This window comes from Pristiophorus japonicus, chromosome 4 (genome assembly GCF_044704955.1).
Source record: "Pristiophorus japonicus isolate sPriJap1 chromosome 4, sPriJap1.hap1, whole genome shotgun sequence".
Lineage (NCBI taxonomy): Eukaryota > Metazoa > Chordata > Chondrichthyes > Pristiophoridae > Pristiophorus > Pristiophorus japonicus.
In genome coordinates this window covers 38,388,656-38,406,180 of record NC_091980.1, presented here as the reverse complement: position 1 = coordinate 38,406,180, position 17,525 = coordinate 38,388,656, and the positions used below count along the sequence as shown (strand labels likewise).

Here is a 17,525-nt window from a genome sequence, read left to right as displayed (position 1 = left end):
TGTGTTCATCTGCGCATGCGTGCATTGGACTCCGCCCCTATTTGCGAATGCGCACTCGATCCAGTCGCTCATGTACAATAAACGAGGAAGCTGGAAGTGGGGCTGAACCACGAACCACGTGGAGCTCATTGCTGCTCGAGCCTAAGCCTGCTATTGGGTTATCCCCAGGGCTTTTGCCTACAATTATCTCCACAAACATTTTCGCGGCCTTCTGAGAGATAGAGGAAATTAGAGGTGGGAGAGAGAGAGAGAGAGAGTGAGAGAGAGTGTGAGAGAGGGAGAGAGACAGGGAGAGAGACAGGGAGAGAGACAGGGAGAGAGACAGGGAGAGAGACAGGGAGAGAGACAGGCAGAGAGACAGGCAGAGAGACAGGCAGAGAGACAGGCAGAGAGACAGGCAGAGAGACAGGCAGAGAGAGAGAGAGAGAGAGAGAGACGAGGGGGGGGGGGGGGAGAGAGAGAGACAGGGGGGATGGAGAGAGATGGGGTAGAGAGAGGTGGGGAGAGACTGGGGTGAAGAGGTCAGGAACTCGGTTGGGGAGTGCGGGAGTGGGGTAAAGAGCACAGAGAGCACAGTGGGGATGGGGGAGGATCGTGATCCAGGTCTAAAGGGGAGGGAGGGGCGGGGCGGTTGAGAGCGAGAACGTGATACAGATGGTAAGACGGATCACATTCTTCCAACCGCACCACGTTCTCTCTCTCCTACCTCTACCCCTGGTTGATGTCTCAGAAAGCTCGGTGCGTGTATGGCAAGTGATATTATTGGACTGGACGCAATCCGGAGGTCACTATCACTATTCACTTCATACCCAATAAACCTGTCAACAATCTGTGACCCACACACATATGACACAAGCATATGGAGGGTGTCATTGGAGAACCTGGGGCAGCCCTCTGCCTCTGTGCAGTCAGGTTTCCTAGTATTTGGAACAATCAAATGTTCCACTGCAGTGACTGCACACTTCCAGATGAACCTTCAAATGCAATGTGGTCATGGCTTCTTTAAACCTACTGGCTGAAAATGTGTCATGGATGATGTCATCAGACCCACCATTTGATTGGGCCGGGTGACGCGCTGGGCGGGCTTAATAAGCCCCATTCGTGCAAAGTCGATTTCTGGAATGGGATGGAAGCAGCAACGGAGTCGTGACCCGCCTCGGCAACTGCCCAGGTGAAGAAAATTCCAACTAATGTTTTTATTTAGCAACTCTATTGGATACAGAACCATTATCAATCAATGGAAGTTACATCAAAGTGCATTACATCAAAGAGTGTTATGCAAGTTTTATAAGATTAGTCTATTGGAAAGGGAGTCATAAACAACCTCTATTATACGAGGCACTGTTTTATTGTGTGAACATGTGGGAGAAAGCTTTACTTTATTAATATTTATCTGGTAACAGACTACAGAATGTTGATCTATTAGCACAGATCAGATTTTATATGGAATCTCTAATCACAAGGGCCTCTGTTCGCAGGTGATATTTTTCTACAAACAACTAAATTGTGCAATTAGCATAGATGCATTTAGGGGGAAGCTGGATAAGCACATGAGGGAGAAAGGAATAGAAGGTTATGCTGATAGAGTTAGATGAAGAGGGGTGGGAGGAGGCTCATGTGGAGCACAAACGCTGGCATGGACCAATTACCCGGATGGCCTGTTTCTGCACTACAGACTCGATGTAACACTTAGTCCATCTGTCTTCAGGAAAGCACCTCACCTTCTTCTCACCCAGGACGACCTAAACTGAGATCAGGAATGTAGTGTGCAGCATTTGTGAGGGAGGGTGAGCCACTTTCCTCCCCTTCCCTTCGCATGATGCACTGCACACATCTTATCTAACGACCTGGCAAATTCTGATTTTAGAAAATAAAGCGAGGATTTCAATGTGCTTTACACAACAGCAAACATAAGCAAACAAAAAGTTAAAACATATGGAAGAAAACTAACCTATTTTAAGGGACGAAGATCAGCCACTGCCTGAAAGCTGACTTCTGCCCACTGATGGTGTCAGTAAAGCATCAAGATGGATTTTAAATGTGGCAGTGGGCGATTTATCATTTCAATTGGTTATTGCTGCACAGTCTCTCTAGAACCTTATCTGAGAAATTCCTATGCTTACAAATGGCCACGAACACAGCAATGCCATCCCAACAAGTGCTTAGCAGCCCCCGATGCCTGAAATGAGAATGCCGCTGGAACTAACTGGTAATATAGGGCCCAAGTTTCCACATGATTTGCGCCTGATTTTTAGGAGCAACTGGTGGAGAACGGACTATCTTAGAAATCGCAATTCTCCACATTTTTTTTTCTGCAGTTCTAGTCAGGTAGAACAGTTCTACTTTGGAACAGAATTTTTTCTTCAAAAGGGGACGTGTCCGGCCACTGACGCCTGATTTGAAAGTTTCCACAGTGAAAACGTACTCCAAACTAAAGTAGAATGGAGCAAGTGAAGATTTTTGTAGAACTGAAAAAACCTGTTCTACACATTAAAAAATCAGGCGCAGGTTACAAATTAGGCGTCCAGAACGAGGTGGGGGGGGGAGGGGGGGAAGTCATTAAATTCTATAATCAATCCTTATTTATACTTCTACAAATATTATACGAATAAATCCAACCTGAATAAACATTTATAAGCAAAGAAAAGATTAAATAAACCATCTTCCTACCTGTGTGAAAGTGCTTCAGCCATCGTTCGTTCCCGTGGGGAAGGAAACCGCCGTTTGTTGCTGCGGAGGGGAGGGAGGGGAAGCAGACAGCGGTTTGTTGCCGCGGAGGGGAGGGAGGGGAAGGAGACAGCGGTTTGTTGCCGCGGAGGGGAGGGAGGGGAAGGAGACAGCCGTTTGTTGCCGTGGAGGGGAGGGAGGGGAAGGAGACAGCAGTTTGTTGCCATGGAGGGGAGGGAGGGAAGGAGACAGTGAGAAGGGTAGCCTCAGTGCTGATGGCAATGTGCTTTTATTAAAAAATGTTCATAAATTAAACAGCTACAAAGAACTACAAAAATGGCCGCGTGCCAATGTTCTTTTCACACTGAGCATGCGCGAACGCTCCAACGCGCACGCGCAGTGTTGCCGGCAGGAAAAAAACGAATTTAAATAGTACCCGCTCCCCCCCCCCACTTACAAAATCGGCGCGAGTGTAGGCTCCGCCCACCTGGGCGCCGTGCCAAACAGACAAGGAGCTGCAAAGCGCTCGAGAATAGCGCGTTTTTTTTCTGGCGCCGTTTTAGGCGCGAAAAACGGGCGCCCAGCTTGGCGGGGTGCCCGTTTTTTATCCTGTGGAAACTTGGGCCCATAGTGTCATGCAGAGCTCAAATGCAACTTATTTTTTTCCCAGCTACAGAATTTATTTTCTTTCCATTCAAGTGGCAATGGCATTTCCCCAGCGAATACTCTTTTCCGACTGGGAAAACCAACGTGAACCAAAGCACCGCAACCGGGATGAGAATCTAACTGATTAAAGCTCAATCACTGGACAAGTGCTGTCAAGAGCCTACACCTCTGTGAAAGCTGCACTGTTCAATTCCCCACGCCAGCACTGTACAGAGATTGATCGCCATGGCACCACGACACTAACTCATTGCTCCCGCTCGCAACATTTTTCTGAAGTAGTTGAATCTTAACAGTTTTGCTTTTAACTAGCATGAACTTATTTTTACAAGATATTTCAGAATTGCATCTGGGAGGATTTCAATAGAATACAGAAGAAAAAAACCAAAACACCAGTTTGTAAGTCATTAACTTCAACAATCCAACGTGAAGAAAAATGAGAAACTATATTAAGGGGATGCGTTTCGAAAATGTGCTGCCATCTCCAGATATACTTCTCAATCTCTGAACCAGTCAAACAGAGAAATAACCCACAAAAATCAGGCACATCCTTCTGACTATTCACCTATCGCTCATTCAGGCTAATATTGAGCTCCAATTTGAAATCTCTCACCTTGGGCACAGCCCAACAACTAAAGCGCATAGTAAAATTGGCAAATGTGTTAGCAAAGACATCTGGAAGAGGTGATCTCACACTTATAAGAGTGGACGTGGGCAGGTGTACAGAAGCACCTAGTGTGAAACCTTCCCAAAAAAGTTAAAAACAAACTCTGGTGCTCTATTATTCACTCATTAAAAATCAAATTGCTGCTGGGAGGCTTGTGAGCAGCACTTTTCACATATGCCTGAGCTTAGTTGCATGGGGTCTGCCTCCTGAAGTTCTCCATGGTGTGTTGAGCCACGGAACATGTCATGAGGAAGCTTGAGCTGAAAGTTGATTGATTTCAGTGTGCTAACATACTGGTCCATGATAACAAAGAGGAAGAGGAAGCTCATTCCCCACAGTGCAAGGTTCTGAACTGAGTCAGGAAAAGACATGGCATAGCAAGAGGTGCTACAGTGTTTTGGTGAAATGGCTTGGGTAACAGATTGAGAAGTTATCAGGTGCAATAAAAGCCAACAAGCCTGAGCAATACAAGATAAGAATAAACCTTCTTTTACAATACCTCGTCTCCAGTGGCACGTTGCTGTTCAGAACCCAGCTGTCCTGCAGCTGAACAGACTCTGGTGTGGTGGGCAACTCATTGGGTGCAACGGAAGGGGCGTGAATCTGGTTCCTTCTGTTCGTCAAAGAGTTTCTGTTGAGGGAGTTGGCAGACGAGTGGTGGTGCGAGAGTGTCTGGTTGTGAGGTGGTGGAAGAGGTGGCCGGAGGGTGGACTGGCTGTGATGGTTTGGAGGGCCTGCAGAGAAGGGAAGATCACAATCATCAGCATGCTGTTATATACACACTGTTCTTTCACTAAGTTAAGTGGGCAAGATTAAAAAAAATACCTTTCATAAATCTGTTGACACTTATTCCAATGGGGAAAAATGGCATCTAATTACCACAAGCTTCACATATCTTGTTTCCATTATATATACTGAAAGCTTGTTCCCTGCAATTCAGTCAAATAAAGCTTCCCAGCATTGCAGTAAAGACATGTAATCACAGCCCTGCTGCGTTCATCCATTTTTGTTTCCCACATCTGGGAACTTGCCGTTCAACTCTGCTATGCTGTTTTTTTCAATGCTAAGCATTTATCTTTTAATCTATATCATAAATAATAGCCTATTTAAGAGTTTGTTTCAAGGCAGCTCCGTATCTTGGGGGTTCAGATGACGTTAATAAACTGTTTGAGCTTCGCACCTGTGGTTTATGTCAGAACTCCTTCATGTGTTACTGACTTGTAACAAATTCCTTGCTGTCTTTTATCCTCCAGTAAGTGTTTGCCACCAATGGATATTTGCAGGAGTTCCAGTTGAAATTTGTATAGCAGTTAATTTTACACCATGGAAATCTAAAGAGTACTCAAATTAAATTGTGTGGACTGCACAGAGTGAAGCAACAATTGCGATAATGAGGAGACCTGCTTATACTTAACAAGCTGAGGTAGACGTCAGGGTAATAAGCAGATTCTGAAGAAAATGTAACAAAGAGACTGTAGTGATCCTTTTGAATAGTTTTAATTATACGAGCATACTGCCCTGTTCACTCTAAATACTGTCAGTAACACTAGAAGACCAGTACAAAATAAGGAATATTACCCATTTGTACCAGATAGCATTGTCCCTGTATACTGGTACAGTGTAAAGAACACAACTTATTGAACATAGTATATATAAGTATTAATCTTGAAGTGGAACTCTGTTCATCTGAATTGTCAAATATTATACACGAAAATATCTGTACATTTAATAGAGTCTCTCTGTATTTGAGGTGACATCTTTTCTTGTCCCACATGTTTCTAATTCGGTCGATGGGCCAACAGTTACACTCACTGATTGAATTGACTTGAGGAGGGGGATGGCTTATAGCTTTTTCTTCAAATAAGATATACCCTTGCTTCCAGAGGATCAGTTTCTTTAAGGCAAGGATTGCAAGAGCCATTTTGAAGTGGCAAAATGCACTGCTAGGTTCTAATAGATGATTCTCATCTGCAAATGTTCTAATAGTTCTCATGTAAAAACTGCAGGCCCAGATCGCAGTTGCTTGTAGTTGTCAACTATGATACAAAATTATTTATAATAAATTGCATAAGCAAAATAAAACACAACCAAAATTTACATGGGCCTTACAATGACTCATCCATGCACCACTGGGTTTTGCTATCTGCGACATGTTTCAAATCCCACAGGATGCTTTTAAAAAACTGAAGCAGCTCATCGAGGGTGGAACAATTTGAGCCCACTTAGCTAGCATTTTTGTCATCATGGGTACAAGTCCCAGCAGATGCCAACATGCCACCTGCTGCAAACATGATAAGCTTTGCTAGTTTTAGGCTGGCATATTGACAAGGCAATATAGAGGAAGTGTGCTTTGTACCAGAGCTGGAATTACTTGATGGCACTGATGGGAGAAGGAGGATGGGGAAAAATGCACTCGGAAACTCCCTCACCTCCCACCATATTCTTCTTCATCGATTTACAAAAGGGAGTGAGGGAGGTAGAGAAACAGAAAGATGGAGAGAACATAAGATGCAGAATCTGAAAGAGGAAATACATAACACAAAAATGAGAGAAACAAAAAAATGACACAAATCAAATAGTTCGCAAAATCTTGGTATTTCAAGATCTAGCCCATAATCAGCACCCTAGCTCTGAACAGCTGGAAGGTGATAGATCAATCCTTCACAGGGAAGGATCACTTGACTCATTTGATGGGTTTTAGAGCCAGACACAAGCACAGGAAATGACAATAAAATAACAATTCATGCATTGCATTCTTTAAATGGCTACTTAAAAAAATAAGATTGAGCCGATAAACCTTCATAAGATATTGCAGGAATTGGAGTTTGGATGCACAATAACACAAACAGTGTACTCAGCGTACAGCATCAAATGACATGGAAAACAATCTCAGCTTCTTTTCTGCTGTTTCTGATGGCTTCATCTTGCTTAAATGCAGCACTTGGCAGCCCTCAAAGTGGTCAACGGTAGATAATTCAAAAAATACACTGAAAATGTCCTATCTGCTGTGAAGCCCTTCAACCCCCATCTCCATGAAACAAATTTTATTTAAAAGGCTTTTTTTCAGTTTAATGAATTCAAATTGCTTTCCCACTGTATTCAATACATCTCAGACACCTAGAGAAAACAAATTCTTTTAGAATTTCAGGTACGCAGGGCACTGAACAATTCAATAATTTTAAGCTCACGACTTAGTAATTAGTAAATGATTATTCTTTGGCAATTAACTCGTTTAAAAAATGCATTAGATATGGTGGCTATATCACAAGAGTTTTATTACAGTCAAATTTCTCTGGACTTGCAAGAGATAAAGAAATAAATTGTATTTCTTCAGAATGTTCCAAACGCTACACAAGCAAAGAATTACTTTTATTTGAATATATTTAAGGTGGAGATAGACAGATTTTTGAATGATAAAGGAGTCAAGGGTTATGGGGAGTGGTCAGGGAAGTGGAGCTGAGCCCAAGATCAGATCATCCATGATCTTATTAAATGGCGGAGCAGGCTCGAGGGGCCAATGGCCTACTCCTGCTCCTATTTCTTATGCTCTTACAGTGTAATCAATTTTGTTATGAAGGTCACCAATTTATGCACAACAAGATCCTGCAAACACAATGAGATATTTGACCAGTTAATTTATTTTGGTGAGGTTAAATGATGGCCAGGCCACTGAGAAAACTCCCAACTCTTCACCAAATAATACAGAATTGTTTATATATACCTGTATAGATAGATAGGGCCTCAGTTTAACATCTCACCCAAAGGATGGCATCTCTGACAATGCAATGCTCTCTCAGTATTGCTCTGAAATGTCAGCCGAGATTCTGCGCTCAAGTCCTGGAGTTAATGCTTGAACCTACAAACTTACGGCTCAGAGGTAAGAGTGCTTGCAATGTGAGCCAAGCTGAAATGAGATATTAAATTTTAGTCATTGTCGTTGTTACTAATGACAGCTATAGCTTTTTGGGATGGAGTGGGGTGGGGAAGACTGACTGATATTTATATTTACACCTAACATCTCTGACATTTGTAAAATAACATTATAGAAATAGAAAGATTATGCACCAGTTAGAATTCTGTCCTCCATCTTTGGGATAAATTCAGTCCAGACAGACGTTTGGCCGGATGTATGTGAAATTATTTTTATGACCTTAATCCAATTAGCAGAAGGATCGAGAACCAGACAATACCGATTTAAGATGACTGGCAAAAAAAAGAACCAAAGACGATGTAAGAAAAAACTTTTACACAGTGTGTGGTTGGGATCTGGAATTCACTGCCTGATAGGGTGATTGAGGCAGACTCGATCTTATCTTTCAAAAGGGAGCTGGATAAGTATCTGAAGGAAAAACATTTGCTGGGGTACAGGAAAAGGGCGGGGGAGCTGAGGTGCTCTTTTGCAGAGAGCCGGCACGGGCTCGACAGGGTGAATGACCTTCTTCCATGCTGTAACCAGTCTATGATTCTAATTCCGAAATGGCCATACGTTGACAGTACGAAACGGCCCATAATTTAGCACTGACTTACAGTGAATTTTTCATTCCACTGAGAGAAACCACAAGGCCTTACACTTGATGTAACAAATCAAAATGTAACATTGGTGCTATTCAGAGATGAGTGGACTTGGTAGTGGGGTGCAAGATTATACAGCATATTGAAACACAAGAACAGCTGTCCCCAAAGTATTTGTGCACAACAGAACTAATGTCACTGACATTCCCACTGTCACCACACTGCAGAAAATTGCATAATATCACAACACGTTATATCACTTCAGGGCTTCTAGATCCAGTAGCCCAGCAGTTTTCTGGTATTTTTAAACAATTCTTTTAGTTTATACCCATGGGTAACCCATTGGATACAATATTTATTTAGAGGACAGACCCGCCATCATAATGCACCAGTCACTGCAGTATTCAGTAGAATCCAACCACTGGATAATATTGCATATGACAGTGCCATAGTGATGGGTCCATTCATTGAGAGAATCACTGCTGGTTCTAAGCAATTTCTGTTTAGCGAATGATTTCCTTGCTGGAGAATTTAATTAATTGATCAGAAGTCAGTGTAAAATATTAGTGAACCCTTTCTATTCCACAGTTTCTTATAACTGTAGTTTGATATTTGAAAAAATATAAAAGAATGGTTTAATGCTGTTATTTTAATTTGCGGCATTCTGGTGGATTGTAAAAATAATATATTTTTGGAGGTGGTAATAACTTGAGAATTTACTGAGCCCGACAGTATTCAGAGCTATCGTCATTAACCCAGAGTGCTTTGGGGATTAAGCTTTTTCGATTGCCAGTGTCTTGGAGCCAGTAACTCCTCCTAGCTCGTTCCCTGAGGAAATTATCAGCACTCACTAATTGCTTTTTGTTGCTTTCATGTTTTTTTTTAGGTGATTGTTTTGTGCTCATCACAGTGAGTGAAGGTGGTAAATCCTACAATTTAAAATTTTCACCCTCGTGATTAAATCAATTCATGGCCTCACCCTTCCCTATCTCTATAACTTCCTACAGCTTTACAACAAACCTCGCCCCCCCCCTCCCCCGCCATTCTCTGTTCCTCCGACTCAGGCCTTTGGTGCATCCCCCTTCCCTTTGCCACAGCATTGTCGGCTGTGCCTTCAGCCACCTACCCCGACAGTCCCTCCTCCAACCCCTCCGTCCCTCAAACTCCTTCTCCTCCTTGAAACCTACTTCTTTAACCAAAGTTTTAGTCAACCCTCCCAATATCTCCTTCGGCTCAGCATCCATTTACTTCTGATGACGTCTCTGTGAAGCACCTTGGAAAGTTTTTCTTCATTAATGCAATAGAAATGCAAGTTGTTGTTGTTGCCGCAAAAATAACTTTTTTCTGTTTTGGAAACCCAGCGTCAGCATGATACACTTGCAGGCCTGAGAATAAAGACTTTCTACTCTCTCCATCAATGGGGTAGAAAATGGGGCCCCTTTGAACAAGCGGCCCAGATAAGTGCAGCAGGTGGGGTGGCTGGGAAGGGGGGCAGCCGGATAGGGGCCCACGGGATCCAACAGCAGCCGTTGTGATTGCCTTGGAGCCATTGGAGCACTATTGCTTTTTGCTGGCAGTCACTTCCTAGGCCGCATCCGTGTCTGGAACAGCTGAACAAAGCAGTCCCGATGCCTGCTCCGCTCAGGGCAGCTCAACTTACCTGAAGAATTTTAAAACTGGCGTGAGGCTTCTCATTAGCAAATGCAAAGGTCCTAATGGCTGTTGTAGGCAGCTGCTGCAGAGGCCTGAAAATCGGTTGATGCCATTATAGCATTGGATGTATTTCAGGCATCATTGGGGCGAATGGCATAGCCCTGTGAAATTGGTCATTGTTTTCCCCATGAACGGGCACAGCGACGAGCAATTTCTGCTTGACGAAATTGTGGAAGAGCACCCTCTGCTGTACATTTTTCAACTTCCCACAAGAAATGCTCTGGTTGAGATTGCAAATTAGTGCTGAATTGTTGGCAGAGGCATCTGACCCATTAGATACTGAGTTGAGACATGGGGAGCTGGGGATGGGGGAAACAGAGAGACATTTCCTATTTTCCTCCTTTTCGACTCCCCAGGGCTTCCCAAGTCAAGAAGATAGATGGTCTGGTCTCAGGCCTCTGCCAAAGTTACAGTTACTAGCTGCCTGGAGGTATATCTGAATGTGCTCTGCATGACTTGCTATTGGATTTTCTCCTCTTTCCTTCTCCTTTGGAGAGGGAAACAGAGAAGGAAGTGCATGGCCTTTACTCACTGTGATTCCACAACTACACAGACAAGAATGGGAACTCCCATGTGGGAGATTGAGGGTTCCAAGCCTGCTTCGTAACAATTCAATGTGTTGGCATACCCATCATCTTGTCAACAGAATGTGTATGTCCTGAAATGAAAGACTGGTTTATGTACGTGGCACAATCAGAGAAGAGCCTCCCTGCGGTCTTCGCTCGAGCTATTGACTCACTTGACATTTCAAAAGCCAGAGTATATAAGTTAGATGACAATAGAAGAAAAATATCACAATAAAAGAAGTAAATTAGGGAAAAAAAGCCACTGCATCAAGATTATTATCGGCAGCAACAGCACATTCAATGAATGTGATATTTGTGTTGGTTAAACAGCATAAAGTGGAGCATGAACCATGTATGGGAAGATGAACGAATTGTCACAGGTTAAAACAAATCGCAGAATATCACCAGTGTCAAGCACTGTCCCCTGCTTGAAAATAATGGAACAGAAGACATAAATGTCAATTTCAAATGAAGATTATGATTTAATTTTTTTCAGAAATATAATCTATCCATTTTTGAAACGGCAGCTGTCAGATTTATTTTGGCGGTGATGGCAGGGGCAGAGATTGAAGAAGTTCATTTCTAGGGAGCAATAGCTGAAATTCTTCTGGACACCATTCCCTGATGTATAGGTTCTATCCATGGAGCCAACATCACTGCACAAGTATTTTTAGGAATGCAAAACCCTATTAACTCCAATAATCCTCTCTTTTTTAGTGGATCTTTAGTACATTATCTGTTTTCATGAAAACTACAGGAATGGGGAACCTTGCAGATTTCCCCCTTCCCAGCTTGGTAAAACAGATTACAGCAAACTCATTGCCTTAACTGCTTAACTCTGCCAGGATTGAATCTGGAACCTTGCTAGTTCCTACATCATCATCATCATAGGCAGTCCCTCGAAATCAAGGAAGACTTGCGTCCATTCCAAAAAGTGAGTTCTCAGGTGACTGAACAGTCCAATACGGGAATTACAGTCGTTGGCGCGATGAATCAGCCCTGCTTGACCCCTACAGCTAGGAGTTGCTCCGTTTTTTTTGGAGCAACTAAATTTTTTTGGAGTAACTTAAAAATAAGTGAGTTAATTCGGTTTTTTTTTCAGTTCAGTTTTTTTTTCAAAAGGGGGCGTTACCAGCCACTTATGCCTGTTTTGGCCATTTAAACAAGTTTAGCCAGCTAAAACTTACTCCAACCTAAGTTAGGCCAGAGTAAGTGGCCACTTTTGTACATTCAAAAAAACCCTGTGGTGAGTTAAGATATCAGCGCAGGTAGCCTCTAAATGACAGTGTTATGATAGGAATGCTAGGTTTTTTTTTTAAATCACAAACAGCGAGACTGGATAGAGTGTAGGTGCTATCAGCCTGATTAAACTGAGTATATTTTTACTGGAGATAGCTAGATATTAAAGTACTGGAAAATCTTTGAAGATTCTTTTTTCCCCCCCCCGCCCCGCCAGATCAAAACTCTTCCCCTCCCCCCCCCCAGATCAAAACTCTTCCCCTCCCCCCCCCCCCACCGGATCAAAACTCTTCTCCCCCCCCCCACCCCGCCTTGCCTAATCAAAGTTCTTACCCTCCCTGCTCCCCCACGAGATCAAAACTCTTCCCCTCCCCCCCCAGATCAAAACTCTTCCCCCCCCCCCCCCGCCAGATCAAAACTCTTCCCCTCCCCACCCCATCAAAAACTCTTGCCCCCCACCCCCCCTCCCCAATCAAAACTCTTCCCCCCACCAACCTGTCTCTTGCAGCCCTCAGCGCGGGAAGGTATAGGGGCGGGGAACATCGTGTCGCCCCTCCAGTCACCCGGAGCCAGGATGCACTGGGAGGGCCAGGAGCTACTGTGCACGCGCGCAGACTCCATTGCACATGCGCGCAGTTGCCGGCACTCTTTTCGGTGCAGGGCTGTAGCTCCGCCCACCACGCATTCCGATGCGCTGCGCCACAGGCCACAGGAGAATACATAGGTAAGAAATCGGCGCCCTTTCTGTACTACAAAGTCCGCGCACCTCAGCAGAGGAGGCAGACTTGGACCCATAGGAACAGGAGTAGGCCATTTAGCCCCTCAAGCCTGTTCCGCCATTCACTGAGATCATGGCTGATCTGTCACCTAACTCCATATAACTGCCTTTGCCCCATATCCCTGTATATCTTTGGTTAACAAAAAACTAGCAATCTCAGATATAACATTAACAATCTACCCAGCAACAATTGCTGTTTGCAGAAGAGAGTTCCAAATTTCTACCACCCTTTGTATGTAGAAATGTTTCCTAACTTCACTCCTGAAAGGCCTGGCTCTAATTTTTCGACTATGCCTCCTCTTTCTAGACTCCCAACCAGCATAAATAGTTTCTCTCTATCTGCCCTATCAGTTTGCCTTAACATCTTGAAAACTTCAACCAAATCACCACTTAACCTTTAAAATTCCAGGGAATACAACCCTAGTTTGTGTAATCTCTCCTCGTAATTTAACCCTTTGAGTCCAAGTATCATTCTGGTAAATCTATGCTGCACTCCAATATATCCTTCCTAAGGTGTGGTGCCCAGAACTGCTCACAGTACTCCAGATGAGGTCTAACCAGAGCTTTGTATAGCTGTATTCAAGTCCTCTAGCTATAAAAGGCTAGCATTCCATTAGCCTTTTTTTATTATTTGCTCATCATCAGTCCACTGACTAAATCAGATATTTTCAGAATTTTTCTTTTCAAATTACTTTTCTAAATTATAATTTTTGTCTCCACAATTAATGCATTGAAACATCCGACACATGTCTTTCCCATCTTGAAGTTAATGGGAAAGCTGTGGGTATTGATCAGTTTCACATTAGATTCATGCCTTGGGTAAAAAAAAACTAAATTAAGCCTTGGATATTTGGAAAGTATTTGCTCTAATTTGGAGCAGAATCTAAAATCCTACACTTTTGACTTACATTGGAGATATATTTGGAGATGGGCCAAAATTCAATGGAGAAATCTGCAGAACAATTCTGTTGAGAGCGATATATTATTACTACTGGACCTGCTCCAAGTTTCGTTGAACTGGATTTTCCCAGGACATTGAGGTCTAGAAATTTGTCTCGGGCATTGCCATAAAACTGGCCATTGGGGTATCAGTTTGGCCGCCCGTTAAATGCAGTGCCTGGTTTTAAGTACCATTGCAGTCAATGAAACTGATTATCACGTGCTGCGTATAACGGGCGAGCGATCCGATATCACCCATTTTGTGGCAACACCCGAGACGGATTTCTAGGCCAATGTGCTGAAGATTGATACAAAAATCTGGTTTGTTGTCTCACTGGACTGTCATAAAACTTCTAAAGCCTTTTATGTAAACTGATTCTTACATCTGATTGCTGAATTTTTAACCTAATGAACTCAATAATGAGCAACAATCCAAAACTGAATTTAGGGACCAATCACAGTTTAATTTGAAGAAAGAAAGACTTGGATTTATATAGCGCCTTTCACGACCACCGGAAGTCTCAAAGTGCTTTACAGCCAATGAAGTACTTTTGGAGTGTAGTCACTGTTGTAATGTCGGAAAAGCGGCAGCCAATTTGCACACAAGCAAGCTCCCACAAACAGCAATGTGATAATGACCAGATAATCTGTTTTTTTTGTTATGTTGATTGAGGGATAAATATTGGCCAGGACACCGGGATTAACACCGCTGCTCTTCTTCAAAGACATTGAAAGGTCTTGTCAGGAAAGCCCTAAAGATGCTGCCAATGGTTTACATGGTTAGATGCAACAACTGTGCTCTTGCAAATTGAAAAGGTTTCTTCCCAGTCAAAAGTGAAGTTTTGTTATTTCTCTCTCTCTCTCTTCCCACATCTCCAGATTGCACAATAGAATGGCAGGATGTGGCTTTATATTTGCAATTCTCCACCAGTAAGTTCTTAGGTACCACAAGGATATATTGGCCTTGGAGAGTGTGTAGTATAGATTTACTAGAATAATACCTGGATTCCAAAGGTTAAATTACGAGGGGTTGTATCCCCCGGTAGAAGATTAAGGGGTAATTTGATCGAAGTTTCAAGATATTACGGGGAACTGATAGGGTAGATTGAGAGAAACTGTTTCTGCTGCTTGGGGAGACCAGGACTAGAGCAATAGCCTAAAAATGGAGCCAGGCCTTTGAGGAGTGAAGTTAGGAAATACTTCCACATGCAAAGGTTGATAGAAGTTTGAAACTCTCTTCGGCAAACAGTAGTTGATGCTAGGTCAATTGTTAATTTTAAATCTGTGATTGCTAGATTTTTGTTAACCAGAAGTATTAATGGATATGGGCCAAAGGGTATATGGAGTTAGGGTACAGATTAGACATGATCTCATTGAATGGGGGAACAGGCTCAAGGGGCTAAATGGCCACTCTTGTTCCTATGCCTTCAATGAGAAACTCGGTGAGTAGAGGAAAAGCTCCTCACAAACAAAAGAGGCAATCAAGGAGACTACTTTGCTGGTCACTCTGGGGCTGCTCTTATACAGTGCCAGCTGGTATAGGATGGCATTGGGAGCAAGTCAGCTCTCTCCATCATTATGTTGGGGATGCTCAGTAGAGCAGAATGATTTACTTCAAATTAGCAACAAATTATGTATTGTTTTGGGCTATGGACTCATTACTGCTAGGAACTGTAGTGTTTAACATTATATATTATGTAATTAGACAAGTATGCAACAGACAAAGCTGAGTTCTGAAGCTAATGTTATAATTTATTTTGTAAATTTCTGGCTGATGGATAGAGGATTAACAGGTATGCTGTTGAATGGAAAAATCTGAATAGGTATAAAGAAAGAGCTCTTGTAGAAGAAATTATGTATCTTCAATATTATTTTGAATGCACATACATGGTAAAGGTTGAAACTGCACAATTTAATTTCACTTTGAAACCCTGCAGCTAGCAGAACGAGTGAAGATTTGCATCTCATCAGCTTGATACTGGATTCTGACCAAGGTCCCAGAGATGAAAGGGCAGCATTCTGTCTGAATATGTCACCAAGTTGCCTCTTCCATGTATAGTACATTGATGTGCATCCCTTTCCTCAAATCCTAATTCTACAGCCAGCTAAATAGAAAGTGCAACATACAACACGTAAAAGTCCATCGGTTTAAAAGTGCAGACTGACATGTTTGACTTCGTCACAACATAGAAAAGGCCATATATTTTAAACAAGCGACAATAAAATATGGTTCCAAAATCAATTGCTCCAAGTTTTATCAATCCTATCTCTGGCTTAAAACTTGAGGAGGAAATGGGGTAAAAAAAAAACTACTGTAGGTATTCCTCATTTAACTGAAGTCTCAAAGAACCAACGGTTACTGATGATGTAAGTGAAGTAAGTCGAGCGCAGCTCCAGGTTGTTTCAGCGTAATCAACATGCAGGGAGCATCAGGTTTAATTACCACCTGTTAGAAGAAAAGTACTAATTATCACACACCTTAACTGTTCCTTATTACCAGGTCAACTTAAATTATGCTCTTTAATTTACTAAATGTAGAATCATAGCCATTTTCTGGGACAGATTTCATTACTGGGTCATGCATAACGTCTAATTAAAAATTTCATACATATACTATGAGACTCAAAGGAATCATAAAAACAGCACTAATGAAGCTGTAGAGATGCATTAATAGTAAACGTAGATTTCAACCACAAGCGATGAGCAGCTTTTCTCCAACAGCAATTCCAACTTTTGGTTTAATCATCACTTATTCTAACAATAGTTTAAAACGCTAGTTCCTGGGTAAATTCGGGTTCTATTTAAAGCTCTAACTTTAACTTTGTGTCTTATGGAATCATGCAGCACAGAAGGAGGCCATTCGGCACATTGTGTCTGTGCCGGCTCTTTGAAAGAGCTGTCCAATTAGTCATACTTCCCATGCTCTTTCTGCATAGTCCTGCAAACTTGTCCTTTACAGGTATATATCCAATTCCCTTTTAAAAATTAATATTGAATCTTCTTCCACCACCTTTTCAGGGAGTGCATTCCAGATCATAAAAACTCGCTGCATAAAAAATATTTTCCTCATTTTCCCCCCTAGATTTTCTGCCAATTATAGCAAATCTATGTCCTCTGGTTACCAATTGTCTTTCTTGCATAAAATTTCCCTTTTTTTTTTCAACAGGTGACATAGCAGGTCAGCCTGTGAACAGGATGCTCCATGAAATGCTTACTGATCTCAGGTTTGCCATTGCATGCAGTCCAGCCACTCCACCAGAGCTGAAGAGTAAAATCAGAAGAGTCACCCTGTTCTGCTGTGGGGTAGCTCCCTGCAGCCCGTTTCAGGAAAATATTTGAGGATGTTATAGATAAAGTAAATAGATAATAATAACATGGAGAAGATCTTTCCACTTGTCAGGGAGTCCAAAACTAGGGGCCATAAATATAAGATCGTCACCAATCAATCCAATAAAGTATTCAAGAAAAACTTATTTACCCAGAGAGTGGTTTGGAATGCGGAACTCGCTATCACATGGAGTCGTGGAGGGCACAAGCACAGATGCATTTATGGAGAAGCTAGTTAAGTACATGGGGAAGAAAGGAATAGAAGGATATGCTGATAGGATTAGATGAAATCGGGTGGGAGGAGGCTGGTTGTGGAGCTTAAACACAGGCACAGACCAGCTGGGCCAAATGGCCTGTTTCTGTGATGTAAATTCTATGTAATTCTGTGTAATAATATAGTTATTTTAGACATTCAGAAAGCTTTTGACATAATTCCACATTAAAGACTTCCAAT

At 42.5% G+C, this 17,525-nt stretch overlaps 1 protein-coding gene across 6 annotated transcripts in view; it reads right to left on the bottom strand.

Moving 5' to 3' along the window:
* The window catches only part of tenm2a (teneurin transmembrane protein 2a), a 652,746-nt gene that overhangs the window by 316,576 nt on the left and 318,645 nt on the right, over positions 1–17,525 (bottom strand). For all 6 annotated transcript variants that reach the window (XM_070878095.1, XM_070878096.1, XM_070878097.1 and 3 more), the window contains exon 3: positions 4,497–4,731. In XM_070878095.1, coding sequence (XP_070734196.1) covers positions 4,497–4,731 — 235 coding nt within the window. The remainder of the gene's footprint in view (positions 1–4,496; positions 4,732–17,525) is intronic.